This window comes from Nicotiana sylvestris, chromosome 4 (genome assembly GCF_000393655.2).
Source record: "Nicotiana sylvestris chromosome 4, ASM39365v2, whole genome shotgun sequence".
Taxonomy (NCBI): domain Eukaryota; kingdom Viridiplantae; phylum Streptophyta; class Magnoliopsida; order Solanales; family Solanaceae; genus Nicotiana; species Nicotiana sylvestris.
This window is the reverse complement of record NC_091060.1, coordinates 69,526,722-69,549,089: the sequence shown is the minus strand read 5'-3', so window position 1 is coordinate 69,549,089 and position 22,368 is coordinate 69,526,722. Positions and strand designations below refer to the sequence as shown.

General features: G+C 36.2%; 1 protein-coding gene and 1 pseudogene across 1 annotated transcript; one reads left to right on the top strand and one right to left on the bottom strand.

Moving 5' to 3' along the window:
• Positions 1-13,432: 13,432 nt before the first annotated feature.
• On the bottom strand, positions 13,433-13,873 carry LOC138889670 (uncharacterized). The gene has a single exon (XM_070173005.1). The coding sequence runs from the start codon at positions 13,871-13,873 to the stop codon at positions 13,433-13,435; it is 441 nt and encodes a 146-aa protein (XP_070029106.1).
• A 379-nt stretch (positions 13,874-14,252) lies between these two features.
• Positions 14,253-20,157, top strand: LOC104225189 (polygalacturonase At1g48100-like; annotated as a pseudogene).
• The last annotated feature ends 2,211 nt before the right edge of the window (positions 20,158-22,368 follow it).

The window sequence follows — 22,368 nt, the reverse complement described above, 5'->3', positions numbered from 1 at the left end:
CTCTCTTACTATCTTAATTTCTATTTAACTTATTATCTTACTTGCTATGTCACTTACTATCTTATTTGCTATTTTACTTGTTATCTTACTTACTATTTCACTTGTTATCTTACTTGTTATATCTTTTGTTATTTTCTTAGCTATTTAATTACACAGGTTTATAGAGTAGGTTTTTTGTCTTAGCCTCGTAACTACCTCGCCAATCTTAGGCTCGATGCTTACTGGGTACATGAGATCGACTATACTCATACTACACTTCTTCACTTCTTGTACAGAATCTGGCATTGGCCCTAGCAGCATTCAGAGGGAAGCATAGTTTGACTATGGGGAGACTCAAAGTGGTGTTGCATTCTCGTCCGCATGCCTTAAAGCCACATTTTTATCATTTTACTACTGTTAAATAGTACGATATTCCTTTCAGACTAAGTATTTAGTAAATTTCTAGAAGCTCATGTACTCAGTGTCACCCAATATTCTGAGGTTATTTTGACGGTTGTTTGGTTTAGACTCTTATGTATTGCAAAGCTTTTACTCTCATTTATTATATCATATTGTTATATGTTAGTTTCGCATCTCTTGTTATGGTAATTATAAGTGTCAGATTGCCTAATAAGCAGTGTCATCACCACCCTTTGATTTTGATTTTGGGTCGTGACACCTATATTCCATATATAATAATGTTAATATTTCTTGGACTAGTTGCATTCACAAAAAGAATTTCTTTTTTTCAAAAGTAAAATAGATCAATCTTGTGTAAGATTAATAATATCTCGAGAGAGACTAAATGTATTTGTGATATTATCAATTGAAAAAGAATTGTTAGGAGAATTGATTATATAAAATAATTAATAATTTTGCATCAATAAAATCTAGAAAAATAGATAAAAATATATGTGCAAGTGTTTATCCTCCAAAAAAAAATTAAGGCCTCTCATCAAGATTTGACTTTAAGCTCCTCACTATGTCGAGTTTCCCCTAGAAACTGGCTGAAAAATGAAGAAATTGGAGTATTATCCCAGTAGCAAAAGCATATGTTCTAAATGGTTTTGTATTTCAATATCTGTTTGTTTTCTGGTAGATAGGAAGGTGAGTAGCTGCACAAGAATTTGGGGCATGATGTCCAAATTCTTGGTTTTGAGACAGGTCTCTAATATCCCATACTTGGTTTGCAAATAAAAAATTTTCGCTTGCCAAAAAATTAAATTGTAATAGAATTAATGAGCTACTTTACATGGTCATACCATCTGACTTTTGATTTCTGCACACTAATAATATTTAATATCTTTAATACAATAATATTTGTCAAGACTACCCTTTAGCTTTTTTTAAAAAGTTCACTTAATTAATACTCTACTAATTAGAGCAATAAAGGTAAATTTGGAAGAAGAAAATTCTAAATGACTTCTTATTTTTATAAAAATGTCAATAATATTAAAGCAGATTCAATTAGTTGAACGGCTAAAATTTAGAACTGTCCCAACATAGGTTAGGGGTCTTAAGACCATAGCTTGCTGCAGATAAATGTTGGTAGGCTAGTGCAGCTCACCTCGCTCTTCACAGCTCTACACCATAGCTTAACCTCAACATCTGAAAGAAAAAACAAGCACTTTCTCCTTTTCTAAAGAAATATTTACTTGCTATAAATAAACAAGCATATAAAGAGCTGCATATAAATGACATCGTCACATGTTTGATACATTGGTGAGATTGACGGGGGGTTAAAGGGAGTTGCAAGTGCAACTCATAAAGAGGTAAAAGAACTACAGAAAATGTCTGGTTGGACAATCAAGTAACAATAGAATTTAGGTTTAAAGGCCATATTGGAGCATAGACGGTATTTTTATATTTATATATAAATTCTTTGGTCGCAATCAAGGCAGTTCAATTCACATGAAGCGCAGAATACCTACATTCTATTGTGACTTTCATGAATTCCAAACCATTCAGCCCCGCAACTGCCCTAAAAGAAACTTCTTATATTCTGATCCCGCCATTCCATAAAGAGATAAAGCATGTGATACTTTTTGTACATAAACTGATGTTTTTGTAGACTAAATTAGTGGCAGTCGAACATTTGGCCCGTTGTACTATATTTTAGTATACCACGGACGAAGCTCATGCTACTGCCTCTAGCCTACTTTATCAAACTTTGGGAAAGCCTTGGTGTCACGGCCCAAAATCGCACCAAAGACTAGACGGCGAGTCAATACTCAATTATCATCTCAAATCCAATTACTAAGCCATTAACTGTTTTCATAATATAATTAACAAAGCGAAATGAATTTTTAATCAATAATATGAGCACATAATCTGTGAGATGGTCTAAACATAATCACAGTTGTCTAATCAACTATCCACAATCCGGTGTCACTATATCATGGGCATTTAATAAGAGTAACTAGAGTCACTGAATAAACATATTTGTCCGGAAAGAATACGTGAACAAAAAATAAATAAGTAGGGACTGGGACTCCATGTGCTGCGAATTGGATCAAGAATAGGCGCTCATCACGAAGTCTCCAATATAATGCATCCTACTCAACTCTATGGTACCACTAATACTTGTCTCTTAACCTGCACAAAAATATGCAGAAGTATAGTATGAGTACAAAATTACGGTAGTAGTAAGTATCAATTCTAGCCTCGAAGAAATAGTGGCGAGAATAGACATCGACACTCACTATCCATACAATAATTAGGTAAAACATAAATAAAAATACAGAAATAAGCATGCTCTCACCAAATAAATACGACAACTCAAAGAAATACAAGTCACACAGAATTTAGGCATGCTTAATAGGTAAAGAGAGAAATTAAGACATCAACGCCTTGATCCTCATACCAAGATATGATTTATGTCAATAATATTTATATCAAATCATTGCATGAGTTAAAAAAAATATGTACATATGTATGCTTAGAATCTAATATCCATGTGTATTAGAGCCAATGCATGAGTCTATGCTTCCAATGCATACCCCTGATCTAATATCAACAGCTCACATCACAAATCTATGTGCCTCACATATGCCACATGTCCAACAAACAAGAAAAGAATCACGGGTGCCTATGCTCACAGGGCCCAAGGTAACATGGGTACTCATCTGGCTTCGGAGAGACATATACATAAACCGTTGATCATTTTATATTTAATGATCAATCACATCAATTAATCATTGCACCGCAATCCGTTCCAATCATAATATCATCAATCATTCATTAATATGGTCCTTAGTGCCAAATTCCTCAATATTTCGGCAATATCCAACTCTCCAATATGTGTGTGTGTGTATATATATATATATATATATATATATATATATATATATATATATATATATATATATATATATATAAACGATGTAATAAAAGGGCACCGGACATGATAATAAAAATGCCGATAAAAAGCTCATATGACTAAAAGATGGCTATGGTAAATCATGTAACACAATTTATCATAATGACTCAGTAAACTATTTAGCATGTCGTAGCTTAATCATATTATTTATCATGGTCAATTAGGCCATATAAACCATAATAATTATGGATCAAATAAGACAAGTGTATGACTACGGATTTATAATAAAGCTCAACATGGCAAAACAATCCTTTATGTTAAGTCAATAAGTCATATTCCTAGGCATGCTCCTAGATCATAGATATATATTATCATGAGGTCATAAAATCAATTAAATAGGGATAACAACTTCACATAATCCAACAAAGCATAAATCCAAGTCAATAATATTGGATAAGGTCAAGACTTAGCTATGCAAATATGTTTGTCACCTCGCATATACGTGCCTCCTAAATCGTGAATCAAGTAGCAAACAAATCACCTATGGGTAGAATTCCCTCTTACAAGGATAGTCAAGATACTTACCTCTGCCCGGTAAGCTAAAATCAAGCAACAATCGCCTACCGTCCAAATTCAACTACAAGCGACTCGAATCTAGTAAAAAAAAACAACTCAACAACATCAAATAAAGCCACAGGAAACAACTCCAAACAATAAAGCTTCGATCTTTAATCAAATCCCAAAGTCAAACTAGGCCCACACAGTTAAAATTTGAGTCAAGGGGTAGATCACGACTACTCATAACCTCACGAGTTCAAATATGTGATTAGATTCCAAAACTGAGTCCAAATCAACCCTAAACTCCCCAAATACACCTCTTAAGTTGTAGATAAAACCCCTAGATTTTACTTTAAATTTTCAAATTTTAGATGTAAAAATCCATAAAAAAAATCAAGATATAAAGCCAAATATAAGTAAAAATCAATCTCTAATGTAGTAGTGAAATTTCTCTTCAAATTCTCCTCCTCTCGAAGTTTAGAGCGCAAAATATGAAATATTGGGCAAAAGTCCGAAAATATAACACTTAAAGGTCTGCTCTAGGTAAATCCTTCGCGATCGTGAATCACAAAAATGCTACTACCCACAATAAGCCTCGACGATAGAGACCTGCCCTGCGCGAACACGAAACTCTCTAGTTCTGCCTCCATTTTGAACGCGATACCCAAATGCGAACGTGAACAACAACCTCTAGTCGACCTCTTCCTCTACGCGAATGCGGAGACCAGAAACACACCGCCTCAAAATCCTACTCTGCGATCGTGTGCAACATTTTGCCGCCGCGATGAACAAACATCCCAGGTCCACAACAACTCTTCGCGATCGCGACTCCAAGACCACGATCACGATGCATGCCTGAACACAAGAAAATCAGCAACCTCAAAGTGGTTCAAAATGATCTGAAACTTGCTCGGGACCCCGTTCAAACATGTCAACAAGTCCGTATACATAAACCAACTTATCCAAAGGCTCAAAACACCATAAATAATATCAAATCCAAGAATTAAAGACCGAAGTATTCTCTTAATTTTTATACATTCAAACTTCACCGAACTTGTACGAATCACACTTAGACATACCGGATCACAACCAAAATTTGCACACAAGTCCCAATCAACCAAATAAACCTATCTGAAGTCTCGAATCACCAATCAAAGCACGATAATGCCAAAGTTAACTCTTGGTAAAACCTATGAACTCTCCAATTCTTCAACATGCCAACCTTTTACAAATAGGGTCAAAATCTTCTAGGAACCTCTAAATCCAAATTCAAACACACGACCAATTCCAAAATCACCATACAAACCTATTGAAACTAATTTCGATTCCGAGGTCGTTTATTCAAAAGTCAAACATTGGTCAACTCTTCCGACTTAAGGTTTTCGAATTAAAATTACTCTTCCAAATGAACTCTAAAACTCTCGAAAAATCAAACTCAACCATACATGCAAGTCATAATGCATCATATGAATCTACTCAAAGTCTCAAAACGCTGAATAGAATGCTAGAGCTCAAAACATTAGAAAAGGTTAACAATATAAATTTTCTGATTTTGTTTTTAGTGGTGATTTACATTTTTAAAGTTTTAGGTGGTGAACAACCGGTACTTTTCTTGGCATTGGTTGCCTATACTAAAAAGGGACCGGTTCATGGTAATGAATAGTGGTATCTGTCTGGGGAAAGCACATCACTTGTTCCCGCAACCCTTGTCACAGTTGATAGACTCAAAAGTAAGTGGGGCTACCCCTACCCTAAGAAGATGGTTCCCGCCCTCAGGTCACAGAATAGAGCTAACTGAATCGGATGAAATAGCAATTCCTAGTCCGATGGGTGAGGGCCTTTTTCTGATAGGTGGGACAAAGCGCTTTCATTGGTGATGAGTGAAGGGGAAATGCTTGTACGATCAATATATTCTTTTTGCTTACTCGCTCTGCTCTATATACTTATATATTAGTTAGCTCATTCGCTTTCAGACTGTTACCCGCTCGAACTATTACTTTTAGATGAATAACCCTTTTTTTTGTGTTTATCCGCAACCGTGATTAAACACAACCAAAGTCTCGGTCCTGCTCCTGGCTTAACCATCCTACGTGAACCCCTACTACAATCAAACAGTGAAAAAAAAAGATAACTTAGGCGTGACGACACCTAGAGTTTTTATAGTGAGTTAGAACGTAAAGCCAACATGTTCCAAAAAAGAAAGCTTACATTTCCGATGGTAATTTGATTTTCAGTCACTCTGACATCAGATGGCTTTGATGATGATACCCGCTAGTCTGATTTCATTTCATTTCTGGTGGAGGTGGTGTTAGGGCAGTCTATAGCTGAGGTGCTGTGACGAGGTTGTTGGAAAGGAAGAAAGGAAGGAAAGAAAAGAAAAAAGAAAAATATAAAAAGGTAAAAGAAAAAGAGTGAATAAAATAAAAATATATAAAAAGAAATGATGTGGCACAACCTAATTGGTGTGTTTGATGCACTGATTTCTTTCAAACTCGTGGTTGTCTCAGTAGGCAGTATTTATTTCACTTTAAACTAAGTTTGAGGGTGCACCTGGTAAACTGAGATAACTCAAGAGGTAATTATATATTATCCCTTATAATAAAACTAAAGCCTATAGGTATTAAAATCACAGTTTAAACTGTAAAATAACTCAAATCATACCATAATTTAATGCTTTGATTCAGCTTATGATTCGTTTATCGATCAGTTTAATTTCTGAAGGATTTTGCATATAGGTGTTCGTAACACGTAGCGAAAGACAATAACAATTCTAGACAGACTTTTTCGTGTTTAAAATTTATTTACATGTCAAAGATCGGATATAAGACGTACCTGGTGAAGAGAATCTCGTTTCAGAATTTCTTCGATAGTACGAAGACTCTATGTGCATCCACACCGAGACCGATCCTTGCTATCAACTCTTTGATCAATGAAATCCGCAAACAAATTTAACGAAGAACTTATGCTGAAATTTTCTCAAAACTCCAGCAAATAATGCGACAAGAAAATTAATTTTCTTGTCAAGAATATATCTCTTAGTTTTTAATCACACACTTTCACAAAGTGTATTATCAATAGACCACACACACTTTTCCATGACCCCCTTTATATCATCACCTAAACCTTTTTCCTATTGGTTAAGGTAGTGAATTATCTTGGGTACAAGTCTAGTTCCAAAAATAGACTTCGTAAAACTTTTCCATCGATTTTTTTTTATCCCATTCCTAATGGGATCATATGCACGTCGGCGGCAGCTAGTCCTTTATGGACTTTAATACGTGAATCCAATTTCACATTGGATTTCACTAATAAGTTCCATCAACTTTTTTATTAACATTTTAACATATCTTATATAAAATAAGTACTATTTTATATATATATATATTAACCAAGAGATATAATATAATTTTCTATTCCAAATAGAAAACTTTAATTTGTTCACAATATTAATTATATTCTCTATGCTAGCAAAGAATATGATAATATTTCATTTGGACTAATAATTAAATTTATTTGACTAATTAAATTTTTTAGTTTAATTATCAAATAATAAAGTAACTAATCCTTTAGCAAAGATCAGAACAATCGTTAGTGTGCGACCCCATAGGTTCAATACTAACCGGTAGTAAATTAATCATATCAATATACTAATCAAGGGTGACGTCTAGCAACACTCCTTAATGACCGGATAGAATGAAGTATACTAAAAAACCAGTAAAAGAATAATGTAGTAATTCCTTCTGTCCTTATAACTCTGGATCACCCTAGGATATGGTTCAACTGTCAAATCCTAGTTCATGTCAAACATAATCGACCATTGAATGACCTTAGAAACTCTTTTCTTCTTTCATTCAATTGCCCTAGTCAGGGTCTTAATTTGATCGTTTATAATTCATGACAACATGGAGCTTAAACTCATTACCAAGAGTTGACAAATTTAATCTCGATCAATCACTAATTCTACAAGTATTTAATCGTACACAATATTCTTTCAACTATCGCCCTAGGACCATAGGTGTCTAGTATCAAAACACAATAAATAACTTGTCAATTAATATGACGATCTCAGGTCAAAGGAAACTATTACATCACATTCTTCAAGAGAATATCTTATTGACAGTTTGTGGTAATTATAACCATTATGAATTATCCAATGAGTCGGTTCAATGATCATATCTCTATATGCATCATCTATCTATGTAATTTAGTTAATGAGATCAACTAATCTTTATCCTATAAAGACGATCACATAAATATTGATCTAACCAGATTACTAATTTCCAAATTAATAATCCTACGATCAAGAACAAAATTTAGATTAAATTGTAAGAGACTTTTCTCGCATTATCATGATCTCCATCATGATGACAAGTCACAAAATTTAATCAAGCAATTAATAATAACTATGATAAAAGAATATCAAATGTCATATATATATTTTATATCAAACAACATTCACAAAATATATTCAATTCAATATTGAATCTAGGACATATCTACGATAGCCCTAACAATTTCATCTCCAAGTTGGATGAAACTTAACAGTGCGCCCCAGAACAAAATATATATTTGAACTACTGTATTTTATATGCCAAAAATGGAGCGTACGTTAGGGTAAAAGTTTTCCTAGCTACCAAAATTCACATAAAGCAAACATTTCTCGAACCAAATATTTAAACATCCATATGCCAAAAAAAGGTGCTAAGATAGAGTCAAATGTTGTCAGCCAACCAAAAATCACATAAAGTAAAGGCATGCAATTAATAAAAGTGAAAGATCACTTGGAATGAAGACATAAATGCCTAGTATTATCAAGCAATCTATGCTTATTCTTGTACAGTTCTCATTAATACTTTGTGCATTCCTTCCTATATAAATTAGAAGCAGCTCATCTGGCTAATTATTTAAAGAAAAGTTAGTTACCCAACTGTCCTCCATCCCTCCCAAAACTTTTTTAAATCTTCCAACATCCTGTATTCACCAGACAAATGTGACAGGTTTTAGTTTGAAAGAATGAAAGAGCTGATGCAGAAAATTTCTCTGTGTATTTTGTATATTCACTACTATAGCTTCTATATACATCTATATCCTATAGATACATAAAATGTATATATAATATTCCTAGACAAAATATATTGTTTACTATGTGAGTCCATACTCACATTAGTGCATCAGCACTAATACAAATGTGAGCATGTGCTCACTCATGTGTATGACACTAATAAATGAATGGCCCAGATGTGTTTTATGTCTTCTAATCTAACGGTCAAGATTAGATCTCCTGATTTGAATATCAAGGGCTATTATGTTGCCACATCATGCTCCACTTATCTGCCCAGCATCAATTGTAACGTTGGTGTCTTTCTTCTTTGCTTGTTCTGCTTTGATGCTTCTTCTGTTCTTCAACATCAGCATCTTCTTCTTCTTTGCTTCTTCTGCTTCGATGCTTCTTCTGTTTCAACATCCCCACTCAAGGTGGAGGGGAGAGAATGGACCCCCAGCTTGGATAAAATGCTCCGATGAGAGCCCCCAGATAAGGGTTTGGTAAATAGATCGGCGAGCTGAGATTCAGACGGAACAAAAGAGAGAGATATCAAACCGGACAGAAATTGTTGACGAACAAAGTGACAATCCAACTCCACATGTTTGGTTCGTTCATGAAAAACTGGGTTACGAGCTATGTGAATGGCGGCTTGGCTATCCGAGTGAACAGGCACTGGTAAAGTGGGTGGTGCTGATAGATCGGCAAGCAATCGGACTAACCAAGTGATTTCTGCGGTCACCCTTCTCATAGATCTGTATTCCACCTCTGCGGAGGACATAGAGACGGAGATTTGTTTCTTCGATTTCCAAGAGATTGGAGCTCCACCAAGGGTGATGAAGAAGCCACTAACAAACCGGCGAGATCTCTACAAGCCGCCCAGTCTGCATCACAAAAGGCGAGTAGATCAAAAGATGGATGTGCAGTAAGAAAGATCCCTTGAGAAGGGTCAGTGCGCAAATAACAGAGAACACGCAAAGCTGCAGAATAATGAGACATGCAAGGACGTTGCATATACTGGCTCAAACAAAGGACAGCGAAAGAGAGGTCCGACCTAGTATTTGTTAAGTAGTTGACCTTTCCAACAAGATGGCGATAAATGGTAGGATCAGGCATAGGCTCTCCCATATCAGCTTGCAATTTAGAGTAAGGGTTGAGAGGTGAAGATACAGCAGGACCTGTGCAGTCAAATTCAGCCAAAAGTTCCAAGGTAAATTGCCTTTGCCCTATTATAAAACCATGCTTTTCTCTGAGAATTTCCATACCCAAGAAATGATGAATGTGACCAAGATGTTTTACTTTGAATTCTGAGTGTAGAAAAGCTGTAAGTTGTGCAATATCTGTGGTGTCATTACCTGTGAGGAGTATATCGTCCACATATACAACTAATATGGAAATTAAATCACCTGATCGCTTGAAAAATAGTGAATAGTCATTTAGAGAGCTGGAGTAACCTTTGTAGTTCAGAGCCCCAGCTAACCTAGCATACCATTGCCTCGACGCTTGCTTTAAACCATAGAGTGACTTCCTTAGTCGACAGACAAGATTAGGTTGAGAAGGAGCCAAACCTGCTGGGAATTTCACATAGACCTCTTCTTGCAAATCCCCATGCAAGAAGGCATTATTAACATCGAGTTGTGACACATTCCACCCCTTCTTGATAGCCACAGCCAAAAGACACCTGATAGTAGTCATCTTTACCACAGGTGAAAAGGTTTCTGAATAATCTATCCCTTCTCTCTGAATGTCCCCCCTCACCACCAACCTAGCCTTTAGCCTTTCAATTGTACCATCTGAGTTATGCTTCACCTTGTACACCCATTTACAGGGTAAAGCTTTCTTCCCTGGTGGTAAGGATACAACATCCCAAGTGTTATTTATCTCAAGTGCTGAAATTTCAGCATCCATAGCCTTTTTCCAACCAGGATGGATAAAAGCTTGTAAATAACTGCTAGGTTCTGATGTGGTAGAAATAGATTGAAGGAGATGCTGGTTGTCTATAGAAAGAGCATGGAAGGAAAAGACATTTGTCTTGAGAGGTTTGGATAGATAGGAACTAAGGTCGGATAGGTAGATGCTATTGCAAATGTAATCATTTAAGTAGGCTGGTTTCTGAGTTACCCTGTCAGATTTTCTAACTGATGGAGGTGGAATTGGAATAGGTGTGCTGATTGATGAAGGAGAAAATGATCTGGACAGGATGGGTGAGTAAGAAGGACATGGAGTAGAAGCAGAGTCTGAAGGTGTTAGGTTGATGTTGGTTGAAGTAGAAGGACCAGGACATGTAGAAGAACTGCTAGGTGAGGAGTGGGTAGAGGAGTGGGTAGATATCCTAGAAGAATATTCTGTTGAGTTATGGGGTAAGGTATCTGGTGGAATTGTATCTTGAGGAAAGAAAGGAAAATCAGATGTGAGAGGTGAGTGGGAAAAAGGGAATTGATCTTCATGAAACCTAACATCTCTAGATACAAACACCCTTTTAGTGACAAGATCCAGGACCTTGTAACCTTTTTGATGTTGTGCATATCCGAGGAACACACAACTTTTTGTCCTAGGTTCAAACTTCCCTCTGTTGTTAGACAAAGTTGAGACATAGCACAAACAACGAAAACTCTTGAGTGATTCATAGCTAGGTTGTGTACCAAGCAATACCTCATAGGGTGTTAATCCATTTAGAACTTTAGAAGGGATTCTATTGATCAGATATGTAGCTGTCAGCACACATTCTCCCCAGTATTGGAGAGGCACCTTAGAGTGAAATAAAAGTGCCCTTGCTACTTCCAAAAGATGCCTATGCTTCCTCTCAACTACTCCATTCTGTTGAGGGGTAGAAACACAAGAGGTTTCATGTATAATCCCTTCTGATTCAAGAAAACTTGCCTCTAGTGAGCCTTTTCCTAGTTCCATGGCATTATCAGATCTGGTCTTCTTAACTTTCAAGTTAAATTGTCTCTCTGCCATGCACAGAAATGATTTCAAGACTGAAAAAGCATTTCCCTTAGAACTTAAGAGAAAAGTCCAAGTGGACCTACTATAGTCATCCACAATAGTCAAGAAATACTTATAACCATTATAAGTCACAGTCTTGAATGGCCCCCATGTGTCAATATGAATCAAATCAAAGATAGCAGAACTCTTAATATGACTCAAAGGGAAAGGCAGTCTGGTTTGCCTAGCTTGAGGACAGATGTGACACGCACAATCAAACTTAGAGGGAAACTTAATGAAATGCAGATTTCTCATTACTGAAAAGGGCAAATGCCCTAGCCTAACATGCCATTGCTTTACAGTAGCAGTAGCAATAGCAGCTAAAGGTACTGAAAAGGAAACAGAAGTAGAAATAACACTGGAATTTCTTCCTTTTGGAATGGAAACTACATTTTTTCTAAGAGGAGAGATAGACTCTTTTCTAGATGGCTGAAACAGGTACAATCCATCTCTAACTTCACCAAAAACTTGTCCCTTCCCCACTAAAGGGACCTGCAATAGACACCCATTAGAAGTTAGATTCAAGGAACAGCTGAATTGAAGACATAACTTATGAACAGATAATAAGTTATACTTGAAAGAAGGTACATGAAGCACCCTATGAAGAACCATATCAGGCTGAATAGACACACTTCCTATATGTGTAACACACAACTGGAATGAATTAGGTAAGCTAATGTGCAAAGGTGCAGGAAGAGGAGTAAGAGATAGGAAAGAATTAGCATCAAAACACATATGTTCAGAGGCCCCTAAGTCAATTATCCATGTTTTAGTGTTGAAAACAGCAAGCCAAGTTCCTGTGTATTGGAGTATGGTACCAGCTACAACATTAGCATTGATTTATGATGTTGTGGCTGCTGCACTTTTAATCTGCACTTGCTTGATTATGTTTACCAATTCTGACACTTGGTCCTTACTGAAAAACTGGTTCTAACTGCTGATGTTTCCTTCACTTATGTTTCCTGTCCTGTCACCACTGCATTTCCCTTTATGGCAGGCTGATAATTTGTTGATTTTGTGAATTGAAAATCATCTGGGAATCCTATTAGTCTGTAGCAATCTTCCCTTACATGCCCTGTTCTCATACAATGACTACAACTCACATTAGGATTGTATTTTGCCTTCTTTTTGAACTTTTGTTGCATGTTCTGAATGTTCCCCTGTTTCTGAGGAGTTCCCCATGATTTCTGAATATTGTTCCTTTGATTAAACTTCCCTTGAGGTCCTACCATAAAAGATGCACCATCTGTTGGATATTGTGGGCTAACAAATATTTCCCTCTGACTTTCATCTTGCAGGAGGATGGAATAGGCATGATACATATTTGGAAGTGGGCTCATCATGAGGATATTGCCTCTTGCATGTGCATACACATCATTCAGTCCCATTAGGAATTGGATGACTCTCTGATCCTCTAGGAACTTGGCTACTTTCTTCTTCCCTTCACACACACAGGTACAAGTGCACCCTAAATGTGAGTTCAGGGAATATAACTCATCCCATAACTTTTTCAGAGTTGTGAAGTATGCTGCAATACTGCTATTTCCCTAAACTGTCTTAGCAACTTCCTTTTGTAGGTGGTAGAGTTTGGCTCTATTGGATTGTCCAAACCTATGTTCAAGACTACTCCAAAGTTCTTTTGCAGATTTGGAATAGATTACACTATCTCCTATCTCTTTAGTTAGAGAATTTAAAAGCCATGAGGTTACCATGTCATTGCACCTACTCCATTGTGCATGATCCTTTGAATCCAAGGCAGGTTCATCACAAATCCCATTGATGAACGCCAGCTTATTTTTGGCTGACAATGCAATCAATATTGACCTTCTCCATCCTGGGAATCCTCTTCCATCAAAAGGTGAGGTCACAAGAGTCATCCCAGGAGCATATGAAGAGTGAAGAAAATAGGGATGGTTGACATCATGATTAACTGCTTGACTTGTTGATCCAGAAAGGGAAGGTGTTACTGAAGAATCTGTTCCAGTCATGGTGATAGAACAAGTTGAGTTCAAGGAAGAAAATTAGAAGATGAAGTTGAAGGATAGAGCAGAGGTCTGCTCTGATACCATGAAAGAATGAAAGAGCTGATGCAAAAAATTTCTCTGTGTATTTTGTATATACACTACTATAGCTTCTATATACATCTACATCCTATAGATACATAAAATGTACATATAATATTCCTAGACAAAATATATTGTTTACTATGTGAGTCCATACTCACTTTAGTGCATCAGCACTAATACAAATGTGAGCATATGCTCACTCATGTGTATGACACTAATAAATGAATGGCCCAGATGTGTTTTATGTCTTCTAATCTAACGGTCAAGATTAGATCTCCTGATTTGAATATCAAGGGCTATTATGTTTCCACATCATGCTCCACTTATCTGCCCAACATCAATTGTAACGCTGGTGTCTTTCTTCTTTGCTTGTTCTGCTTTGATGCTTCTTCTGTTCTTCAACATTAGCATCTTCTTCTTCTTTGCTTCTTCTGCTTCGATGCTTCTTCTGTTTCAACATAGTTTGAGAAGTTTCACATCCGTGCTTATCATTGTGTTCCTTGTTTGGTCATCAAATATAGAAACATGTAATGCCAGAAGAGGCAGCCATTGGAGACAAAGTACAATTTCTTCTGCTTCTCTGTACAGGAAGAAAGGAAAGCATAACAATGGCTATGGCAACGAACGTTCAGCCACCATTTTCAACGTGAGGGACTTTGGTTCCACAGGGGATGGAAAGACCGATGATACTGAGGTAAGCTTTTTCATCACTCATCAGCTAGTTCAGCCACCATTTGTTGTTGTTGTTGTTGTTGTTTACTCGTTATTGTTGCATGAGCTATTTAGGAAGCTCTACCTAAGCTTAAACAGTACAAACAGAGTCACACATAAGAAGATGGCTAACTTATCCTGTCCCTGCATGCAAGTATCAACTATCCCACGTGAATGTTATTTAGAGATTAACCACTACTTACTTTGTCCTGAAATTTTAAACTAAATTTTTTTAACTTCAGGACAATTCAAGATATTTTTGTCCCAAAAAATTGAGTTGAAAAAACTGAAAATTTAAGACACACTGGCTAATTCCTAAATAGCTGCCCTATAGAGGATATACCTGGTGTCATTTCTACCAAATTTCAACACTGTCATGTCATTTTTACCCACAGTAATGGGTTATTTACCACATTTTGTAGGTTATCAATCTATGATTTCTATGCTAGTTAACTTGCAATCGGTTCTTAAGTGATCTGATAATGTAAGAATCTTTTACCGCATCAATGTACATAAGTTATAGTTCAATCACTAACGATAAAACTGTTAATCGTTGACATGAAACCCAGGCATTCCAAGCCGCATGGGCAGCTGCTTGTAAAGTTGAAGCAACAACAGTCTTTGTCCCATCAGAATATGTATTCCTTGTCGGACCTATTTCATTCTCTGGTCCATACTGTCAGCACAACATTGTATTTCAGGTAAATCAATATGTAGACTGTTACAGGCATGTGAAATTGCAAATAGCTATAGCTATACAAATGGTTCTGTAGCAATTACAGAATACTGATTGCAACAATATTCTATAAAGCAATTAGGACATTCATGTGGCATCCCCGCTTAAATCATAACATGGTTATATTAGAAACAATCACATGATTCTCATTCACAGACTTGAGTTGTCATTCATCATAGTCGCTCAGTATTCAAGAGGATTCATATAGAATTCAAGGGTTTAGTGCCGGTTTTAAATAATCCTCCTCTCTCCTTTTCGTTTTTTTATTTGCAGCTAGATGGTACAATCATAGCTCTAACAGATGCCAATGCTTGGGGTTCAGGTCTTTTGCAGTGGCTTGATTTCACAAAACTGATTGGAATTACAGTTAAAGGAAGCGGCAAGATTGATGGAAATGGTGCAGTTTGGTGGCAAGATACCCCATTTGATGATCCTATAGATGATGAATCAAAACTAACTATCCCATTTAACAGCACAATGCAGAGAAATATTCCAATTCCTGTAATTTTTGCTCCTCCAAAATTTTTTGTCAATATGTTGTTTCCTTTTCTGTTCTTTCTAATCACTGTCCAAAGTTTCTGGCAGCTAAACCGCTCCCTTGGTGGAAAAATGCCAGGCATTAAGCCAACGGTAAGGACAACAAATGCCCAAAAACATCAAGCCACATTTTTGGTTATAAAATGTTCTTGTGAATATTACTTCTTCAATGCGGGCTCTTCGATTCTACGGAAGTTTCAATGTGACAGTCACAGGCATTACAATTCAGAATAGTCCACAGTGCCATCTCAAGTTTGACAACTGCATTGGTGTATCAGTATACAATTTCAGCGCTTCATCACCTGGTGATAGTCCTAATACAGATGGAATCCACTTACAGAATTCCAAAGATGTCCTTATTCGCAGTTCCAATTTTGCATGTGGTAATTCCTATTTCTAATATACTCCTTCATTTTCAGTCTTCCACTTAACCAGTTCAAGCAAATACAGGCCTCTTTACTGAGTTGACAATTTTTTCAAGATCATGATATAATCATATATATATTATATATATATAATAAAAGTGGGAATGTCCTATGTCAAAACTTGAATTACTAAACTACCCATCAAAAACTAATTAACCATTTGCCCTTCATCCAAAGGTAGAATTACCTTCCATTTAGTGTTATGGATCATCATTAAACCCTTAAATTAAGTTTCTCTCCATTAATATCAATACGTGAAGATTTTGAGAAGTTACAATAATTGACCAGATTCATATGCATAATTAAAACTTTTAACTGAATAGTCACTTTCTACTGCTACTATTTAAGAACATAATAATATTGACAATTCAATGGAAATCGGTCAAGTTCCTCTTTTCAAGCAAGGATGCCACAATTTAGATTTGTATATGGATAGTCATTTTTACCTACTACTTTGTATGTAGATATGCTCTATACTCTTTGTAGAAATTTGAAAATGTTAAACACACGGTACTTTTCTTCATGTATTTCATGATACTTATATGATTTTTTATTTTTATATCAAATTATGTGGATCCTGTTAAACTTATTTTTCATCATTTTACATGGAAGAAAGTTGTGTTAATTCCACCTTCTTTGTTCCGGGCTCTGCTCTTTATTTTGAAAGCAAGTTATCATCTCTCTTAGATCCATAATTTATTATTCAATTGCCTTCAATCAGTTTTTTTTTTGTGTGGAAATGATATATGTTAATAAACTAGAATGCTCGATTTGTCCTTTTACATTTTAATTATTTTTTGGTTGCCCTCCCACTTAATCATGGATTCACTTCAATAATTTAATTCTACGGGTTCGAATCATAGCTAGAGCAGTGAAGTTGTAGAGGTCTCCGTCCTCCTAATTATTGATAAAAGGTGCTTGCTCAATTTCCTGCAATGTCATCATTAGTCTTTATTCCATTTATTTTAGTTTAACAATTTTTCGAAATATTGTATTGAAAAAAGAAAAAAAATTACACTTGGGTGCCTTTAGTTGTTAAAAGTTTTAAGTATGATTGTATAAAATATAGCAAAAGGAATATTATATTTCACATGTTTCATTAACAATCCATGGAATGGCTCCATTTCAATATCAATTTATATTATATGGCTCTAAAGTGTTAATTCTGGTATGTTATTGATCGTAGATTAGGACGAGTACTAATTAATTTTGTTTTCGAAATCAATTCAATGTCCGAAAATCATTTGTACAATAGTGCTATATGCAAAAGAGAGGACAATAACAAAAATGCCCGTAGTTGCAAAAGAAAAAGCAAAGGAAGAACGAGTAGTAAAATAAGCTAGGCTAGAACACCATAGGGAGAGTCGTCTCTTGACGATGATGCTAAGATTAATATCAACAAAGCTGGTAGATTTATTTCAGAACTTATCAGGGCTTTTTTGGGGTTATTCTCACGCTTGCTTCTTTCTCAACTACAAGATTTCGTCCTTTTTAACTTCATTCATCTCTAGTCGAAAAATAATACTCCAAAAAGAAAAAGATAAATACAGAACATCTTAGTTGTGAAAGTGGTATTTTATAGTTTGTCACCCTGGGCCTTTGAAACAATCAGATGCAACCAAAGTTACAATCTTCTTTCACATGTATCATCGATCAAGTGATGCAAATATATACATAGGGTAAGTTGTCTTAGGTTTGCCGCCTAGACTTTAATTGTGGCCACTGCCATTTTTTTTGCTAAAATAGTGTGTCATGATATTACTTTGTTTTGTAATAGCTCAACTTGGTCGTGCTTTTTTACATTCTGCCAACTTTCATGTGTCTGGGTTTAAATATGTTCCCTCAATTTCTTCAAAACAGATATAAGCTTATAAATACTTCTTTAACTTTGAATAATTTTGATAAATTTGTTTTATGGCTTTGAAATGTTATCATCTGTCGTTCACATGTTCTGTGTACAAAATAAAATATTATCTAAATACAGTTGTCGATATTTTTTTTAAAAAGGTACAACTTCTGCTGATGTAGCAAAAATTGTCCAGCTTTTTCTTTCTTTCCATAATATAATTCAACTTTCCTTATATGAAAATAAAGAATTTTTTTTTAAATTCAGCCCAAGAAAATCAACTAAATTTGAGTTTTACAATACATTAAATAAAGAGTAGAGCCAAGCATCCCTCACTTTTTAGGGTATTCCAGTAATGGAATTAAAAGTGAAATCCCTGTTAAAATTTTAAATCCAAGAGGCCAAAGAAGATGGCAGCTCAGACGTACACATTATCAAAAGATGTATATCGTATTCCTTGATCTCATTACCAATATTAGTTTTCGTGAAGCCTAAACTATACAATACATCTTTCTGTAGTGTGTTAAAATTTTGCTTGGTAATATGCCTATTTTAACAAAGTCCCGATGCACCTCTTCTAAAAGAGTCATAATACACCTAGCCTCTTTCTTCTTCATCTATCCATCAAATTTTCTGGGCATCAAAAGTTAAGTATCACTTGCAAGCACGTGTCCATACTAGTAGGTTTAAACGACAGACTCACATACCTCGGCAGTAATGGTTACCACGTCCTTGAATTTAGACCTCTGATACATTAGAACCTGGCAACACCCTATCTTATATTCAAACTTTCAGCACCGCTACCTTGACGATTCAACCAGCAACCTAGTCTTGTCACAAAGTAAACGAGCCATCGTAATATAGAATTGGACTTTTAGCTCGCAAAAACGTTTTCTCATTTTGTTATATATTTTAGTTCTATTTCATGATTTCATCATCTCCAGCTCCCAAAACATTTCCCTAATAAGCTCTAAACCTAAATAAAACCCTTATGGATAGATAGTTTAAAAACAAAAAGAGCGAAGCAAAATTCATCCCATAATGAGTGCATAGATGTCTGTACCTGGAAATACACTCACCATCATGTTTTTGCTTCGTGCAGGAGATGACTGTGTCTCAACACAAACCGGATGCTCAAATGTGTACATACACAATATAAATTGTGGGCCAGGACACGGAGTCAGCATCGGAGGGCTTGGCAAAGATAGCACAAAAGCTTGTGTTTCAAATGTCACTGTGAAAGATATCATTATGCATAACACAATGAATGGTGTTAGGATTAAGACATGGCAGGTACAGATACCATTTGCAAGTTAATGTGAAGGAACTCCATAAGTTTATTAAAGCACCCATTTCATCCAATATTCAAATAACCATTTTCTCTAGTTTTATGCTGCAAAGGTTTCATTAACTAATCCGATGATTTTGACACAGAGCGTTGATACAACCAAGTGTATTGTGACAACAATTTTGTATGCCAAATCATTTTCTCTGTGCAGGGTGGATCAGGGTCCGTGCATGGACATTGTTCTCAAACATTCAAGTTTCTGAAGTCCAAATACCAATTTTAATTGATCAGTTCTATTGTGACAAGAGCAAATGAAAGAACCAGACATCAGCGGTGGCTTTATCAGGAATTAACTACGAAAAAATAACAGGAACATATACAGAACCTGTGCATCTTTCATGCAGTGACACTATGCCCTGTATAGAGGTGACCCTAACAGACATCCAACTAAAGCCATTACAAGAGCAACACCACATGTATGACCCATACTGTTGGCAGACCTTAGGAGAGTTGTATACTCCTACCGCCCCTCCAATTGAATGTCTACAAGTTGGCCAGCCATCAAGCAGCACAATTCAGGCTGATTATGATCAATGCTAGGTATAGACACATTATATTATTTAGATATTTTGGTACTCTCATTTGTGTGGCCGGCAAGGTTTTTGCTGATCCCTATTACACCATAGAGAAAATGAGTGTTGATTCTTGTTAAATTAAATCACGTATCCTTTAACCGCGTAAAAATTTAATTGTTACTCATTTTAAGTGTAAACAAAACTAAACCCATACCATTATGCTACTATATCTAGGTAGAGGTTGCTTCTTAAAGCTTATCACATATGTTTTACTCTCGCTATCAGTAAGATTATCCTCAAATGCTCTTTGATAACGTAGGAGTATTAGTGCTGGCTCAAATCCTTTGTTCCTTTAATATATAAAGGTTGTCCATTAGTTTGTCTACACCAAAGATTTCCTAAAAAACTCGCGGTGACCTCGACAAGTCTTGGAAAGTTGTCTCCCAAAACTTCAAATTCTCTCTTATGACTCCAAGTCGATAAAAGAGGCAAATTGCACCCCATGGTGAAACATTGGCCAGAGGAACTCATATCGGAAATCACACACTATTCTCCCAACTCTTCTATCTCATTGAAGTCATCATACGAAGATATATATCTGTATGTCCTACTACTTCCTTAGGTAAAACACCACATATGTTCAAAACATATTGCCTTTAGAAGCTTGAAATCTGTGTATTGTCTCAAGAATCAAAAACTCTATTGTAGTGTCAAAGGCACAAACAAATAAGTTGAACGCACTTTTCCCCTTGCATATTGAAACCTTACATAACAGGTAACCTTGCCCGTAGGTAAATGTGAAATGTTTTCCATATGAGGCTAAGCTCCAATATGATGAAACCAATAATCTTATGCTTAGGTTGACTTTCTTGTCATCCTAACAACCTGTCTTAGGTTCACAGGTCTTTATCTTGCTGGAACTGTGACCACACATGCCAACTCATAAACCAAAAATATGCCAACTCTCTGATGACAGAGGATTGGCTGATGTGCGGCCGCAACCTGATTTCTACGGTCCGCACAATTTATCTTGCAGCCGCACATGTGAGTCTAAACTCTCTGATAACAAGACAAAGGCATATCTGCGGCCACGATGGGATTTCTGTGGTCCGCATAATTTTCCTTGCGGCTGCAGACCCATTCATTCCTAAAGTTACCCTCGACTCAACTTCTGCGGACCGCACAATTTCTTGTATGGCCGGAGATTTCAAACAATTACGAACAGATCAGTACTTTTATCTAGGGCTTGCAATTTTTGCACAAATTTTGAGATGGTTACAGCGTACAAGCATGAAAATCAGTTGAACCATTTCCCATAGAGCATGTACTAGTTGACCCACTACATATTTACCCTCACATGACTGTACAATTTATTTCTACCGACAAAAGGCCTAAACTGACTAAAAAATTAAAAATTAAACTAAAAATTGAAAAATTCTAACAAGTAATTGAAGCATACCAGATATTAATGAGTGCAAGAAATGAGTGATCAACAATTCCTAGGCGTGTGGGCAGATGATCTACCAAGAGATTTCAAATTGGTGCATGTTTTTTCTCAGAGAGGGAAAAGTGTATCAGGAGCCCTAGCCCCTCTATTTATACTTATCGATTTTCCAATGGAAGAAGGAGCTAGTGCGGCTGCAGAATTCCAGTTGCGGACCGCAGATTTTCCGTTGCGGCCGCAAATCAACTATTTTTCTGATTGACCAGCTTCAGAGAGTTGTCATTTTCCACCTTCCATTTGTGCGGTCTGCAAGTAATTTGGGCGGCCGCAAAGCACTTTTGTTGTAGCAACCATAATTGTGCCGTCCACGCAATGCAAATGCGGTCCACACGTCTTCCAACACTTAGCCAGATTTTTGTCCACAATTCCTGTAAAGCACACTCATCCATGTAGCACACTTCAAATCAAGTTAGCACAAAAATAATATCTAACTACAAAAGAAATAAAGAAAAGAAAAAGAAATATGGGTTGCCTCCTAAGAAGCGCCTGATTTAATGTCGCAACATGATGCAGAATACCATCAATTGAAATGAATGACCGCCACGATGTGGCCATCTCCATCTTTTCCCAAATAGTGCTTCACCCGGTGATTAGCGACTTGAAATACCTCATTATTTTTGTTCTTCAAGTCTAATGCACCAAAGGGTATCACGCCCACAACTTCAAAAGGACCACTCCATTTAGACTTTAACTTCCCTGGAAACATTCTCTACCTTGAGTTAAACAACAACACAAGATCACCCGCCTTGAACTCTTTGTTCCAAATGCATCTGTCATGAAGATATTTCATCTTTT